This window comes from Elephas maximus, chromosome 1 (genome assembly GCF_024166365.1).
Source record: "Elephas maximus indicus isolate mEleMax1 chromosome 1, mEleMax1 primary haplotype, whole genome shotgun sequence".
NCBI classification, from domain to species: domain Eukaryota; kingdom Metazoa; phylum Chordata; class Mammalia; order Proboscidea; family Elephantidae; genus Elephas; species Elephas maximus.
Window position 1 is genome coordinate 87,678,679 of NC_064819.1, and position 4,657 is coordinate 87,683,335.

The 4,657-nt window shown below is 42.2% G+C and overlaps 1 protein-coding gene across 1 annotated transcript; it reads left to right on the forward strand.

The window, feature by feature from the left end:
- Nucleotides 1-538: 538 nt before the first annotated feature.
- LOC126075647 (olfactory receptor 2G3-like) lies at nucleotides 539-1,492 on the forward strand. Its single transcript, XM_049883572.1, has one exon. The coding sequence runs from the start codon at nucleotides 539-541 to the stop codon at nucleotides 1,490-1,492; it is 954 nt and encodes a 317-aa protein (XP_049739529.1).
- Nucleotides 1,493-4,657: the final 3,165 nt, after the last annotated feature.

The following is a 4,657-nucleotide window of genomic DNA, read 5'->3' on the forward strand; positions in this document are numbered from 1 at the left end:
TAGGAAAAATAGAAATTTTGAAAATTTTTATTTGTTTTCAGGTATGTACCAGTAGACCCCAGTGGGAACTCTGGGGCATAATTAGTGGTATGTCATGTGTTCCACTGAACACTAGGGTAAGTTTCTGGGAGGGGACAAGAAAAAAAATCCATACTGCCTTCCAAAAATTCAGACACACTTAATGTTTCAGCATGCTTCCATTAATGAAAATACATTGTAACAACAACAACAAAAAAATTTAAAGTAGAAAATAACAGACTCATGAAAGGGTTATTTAATGTCACCATATCTTTTAGTGTTTCTCTAAGAAAGTTCTTAATACTTTTTCCTCCTGGAGTTAGACAGGTTTGCCTCTTCACTCTTTCTTTCTCTCTCTACATACACACTCTCACTCCTCACCTTCAGGGTCTATTTCATTTGAGTGTATTTCTGATTTTATTTGCCTCCCACTGCCCAATATTGACTCAACTTGGCAGCGTGTTTGGTTTTGGGTTTTGGACTCAACACATGTATTTTTGTACTTCTCTCTCTCCTTTTCATGGGTAGGGTGATGAAGACAAATAATGAGAGTTTGGGAGGTGATTTCATTCTGGTGGGCTTCTCTGACCAGCCACAGCTTGAGAAGATCCTCTTTGTGGTTGTGCTGATCTCCTACCTTCTGACATTGATGGGCAACACAGCCATCATCCTGGTATCTAGTCTGGATCCCAAGCTCCATACGCCCATGTATTACTTTCTTACCAATCTCTCCTTTGTTGACCTCTGCCTTACCACCACCATTGTGCCCCAACTGCTGTGGAACCTCCATGGGCCCACCAAGACAATTACTCCCATAGGTTGTGCTATTCAACTCTACATGGCTCTGGCACTGGGATCTACTGAGTGTGTTCTCCTGGCTGTCATGGCATATGACCGTTACGCTGCTGTTTGCCGACCACTTCATTATGCTATTGTTATGCATCCACAACTTTGCCAGTCACTTGTGGGAGTGGCATGGTTGAGTGGAGTGGGCAATACCCTGATTCAGGGCACCATCACCCTTTGGCTGCCCCTTTGTGGGAACCGGAGGATTTACCACTTCATCTGTGAAGTGCCTGCCATGATCAAGTTGGCTTGTGTAGACATTCATGCCAACGAGGTCCAGCTCTTCATGGCTTCCTTGGTACTGCTCCTCCTCCCCCTGGCTCTCATTTTGGTCTCATATGGATACATTGCCCAAGCAGTAATGAGAATCAGGTCAGCCCAAGCCTGGGGTAAAGCCCTTGGAACATGTGGATCCCACCTGTCGGTAGTATCCCTCTTCTATGGGACCATCACAGCTGTCTATATCCAGCCCAACAGCTCCTATGCCCACAGACAGGGGAAGTTTATAACCCTTTTGTATACGGTAGTAACTCCCACCCTCAATCCCCTCATTTACACTCTGAGAAACAAAGATGTAAAGGGAGCTTTGAAGAGGCTGGTGAGAAAAGATCAGACTATAGGAGAATGAGAAAGTGATGAGGAAAATGTGCAGACATGGCCGAAAGACTGAAATGTATGCTGCAAAACTGAATTCTCAAGGTTATCTGAAGAATCCGTAAGCAACTGAAACCACGTTCTTTAACCCCCGTACTTAACATACGCAGGATATCCTGTCTAGACTGACATCTTGTTATCTGTCAGACAATTGGTTTACCCAATAAAGTACGAACAAGACTTAAGTCTTCCCAGAACCCCTGCTGTTAATTTTCTTCCCTCTCTGTTCTTTCTCTTACATAAATCCTGGCTTTGCCTTGTTAGATGAAATCAATATATTAATTTATCTCCCTTTCATAGAAATAAAAAACCTTTCCTGTCAAGTTAATTCTGACTCAGGGCGAACCCACGTGTAACAGATTAGACCAGCTCCATAGGGTCTTCTTGTCTGTTATCTTTATGGAAGCAGATTGCCAGAGCTTGCTTCTGTGTCACCACTGGGTGGGTTCCAACTGCCAACCTTTGGGTTAATAGTCAAGACAAACTGTGCTACCCAGGGACCTTCCTATAGAAGTATACAGTTAGTAAATAGTAAAATAATTATCTAGGTATCTTTGAGTTATTCTTTTTAAAGTTTATTCATGAAGACACTGAGATATTTCTCTTTTGGATTCAGTCCATGGACCAAGAGTTCACCTCAATCGAGTTGGACTCCTGGACTCCTGGATTCCCCTCCCCTGGACAGTCTGATAAGTTTTGTGGTTGAGCTTTTTGATTCTTCCATTCTATGTCTGATTCCTTGCCAAGTTAGCTTTTGATTTCGGTTTTGATTGTGCATAGGTGATTGTGTCCACACTGGTGGCAGCACTGGTAGGATTTGATTTTTGGTATGTTCCTTGTTCAGAATGCTCAGACTTGCCAATTATCTGGACTCTTGTTTTGAGAAAGAGAAAGTAACTTTATTACAATGCACAGAGCAAGGAGTCTGGAGCAAGTTTCTCAGATCCAACTCCCCAGGCTACTGGGAAAAAAAAAAAAAAAACTGGGAAGCAGGGCTTATATGAGATTTGGGCAGCAAGATGGTGGCCCCAGGTATACTGGGGAGGGAAAATTCTAGAAGGCAACCAGGAAACAGGAGGTGATGTGGTTCTTGTTGGACCTCTCGCTCCAGAGTAGTGTCCAGGTCATGTTTTTCCTTCTGATTTGTTCCTCCTGTTGCTGCGTCCTCTGTTGAGGTCAATTAGCTGTCACAGCTGGCCCTTCTGTGCATGCTGAGTGGGCCAAATCTGACTTGGGTTAGTTTAAGGACTAATAGAAATTTACTGGCATTCATAGGGTCAGGTTATATGTATTCTATCATTAAGTGATTCTGTTGGATAATGATCACAGGAATTCAAACCCTGCTAAGAGAAAATGACAGGGGATTTGAAACTAATTCTTTTGGGGTGTGTGCGTGTGTGTATTTGTACATGTTTGTTTGAGTATTCTAATATTTCTGACAATTACTTTTCTTGGTATATAAGATGCAGGGTGGAGAGGTTTTTAGTCTTTTGTCTTTCTGAATTTGAGGGCGTTCTCTCTGTGCATTTTGTGTTTGCTCCAAGATGATTTGTTCCCAAATCTAAAAGTCAAAGCTTTCTACCTCCTTCCAACACTCTGATTTTTGAAGTGTTATCCATTATGGGAGCCCTGGTGGTGCAGTGGTTAAGAGCTCAGTTGCTAACCAAAAGGTCAGCAGTTCAAATCCACCAGCCCCTCCTTGAAAACCCTATGGGGCAGTTCTACTCTGCCCTATAGGGTCGCTATGAGTCAGAACCAACTCGATGGCACACAACAACAACAACATCTGCTAGGAGATCAATAGGTATTAGTATCTGCACAAATGAAATTTATTTACCAAAGATGATCTTTGTATGCTATACTCCCCGAAAGTATTTTCGTTTTAATAAACTTGTATTCTTAAGAGGAGCCTTAAAACAAAAGGTATCCAAATCCCTAGATTTCCGTACTCAGCCTTCTTCTATCAGTTTGCTAAAACTTTTATATGATTAAATAATCTGATATTAATGTTCCTTCAGGATTATTTAAATAGGCTAAGTAGAGAAGAATGGAAAAACTAGCTTCATTGTAAACTGGACAGATTGAATCAGGAAAAGGAAAATTTTCTACATCGACATAAAACGAGGAAACCCTGGTGGCATAGTGGTTAAGCGCTATGGCTGCTAACCAAAGGGCTGGCAGTTCGAATCCACCAGGTGCTCCTTGGAAACTCTATGGGGCAGTTCTACTCTGTCCTATAGGGTTGCTATGAGTCAGAATTGACTTGATGGCACTTCATATGTAAATGATTTGCCGCTCTCCTCTCGAGGTTCACCCTTCAGCCAAATATTATTCAGGCCAATAAAACAAAACAAGACTAAAGGTGCACACCAGCCCAGGGGCAAGGACTAGAATGCAGAAGGGGACAAGAAAGCTGGTAATAGGGAATCCAAGGTCGAGAAGGGAGAGTGTTGACATGTTGTGGGGTTGTTAACCAATGTCATAAAACAATATGTGTACTATTTAATGAGAAACTAATTTGCTCTGTAAACCTTCATCTAAAGCAATCCTTTAAATAAAAACTGTTGAAAAATGTTATTATGTTAATGGATGTGAACACTGAAAAAGTGTGAAGAGTAGGTTTGCTGAAACCAAATGTAGAAGTAAACAACATATGGAAAAAGGAGATATAGAAGATGACACAACCTATAGGACATGAAGAAGTAAACAACATTTGAAAAAGGGAGATACAGAAGATGATGTAACTTAGAGGACAAAACAACCTTATCAACAGAAGACACCGGGACTAAGTCGTAAACAGGAACTTATCAAAACCAACCAAATGGGCTCAAAGAGCTCCAACGAGTATAAAAGAAGGGACACTAAGACTCAACTTTGCTTGGAGTCATAACCATAGCCAAATCAGTCATACGTTGCCGACTGGGAAGCAGTGGGCTTTGGCAGCTCCCCCAGGCTTCCTCCCAAGTCCTAGAGACATTGCCTATGTTGGTCATATATTGAGGACTAGGGTGCAGGAGGTCAGGAAGCAGTGGGGTGTGGCAGCTCACCCAGGCTTACTCTCAACCTTTCTCCTCGTCTAAAACACATTTCTTGCTGCTCTGCTCTCTTGGTCACATGTTGAGGATCGAGACTCAGTGAG

Excerpts from the sequence above, each read along its gene's own strand:
- LOC126075647 (XM_049883572.1), top strand. The coding sequence starts at position 539 with ATGGGTAGGGTGATGAAGACAAATAATGAGAGTTTGGGAGGTGATTTC.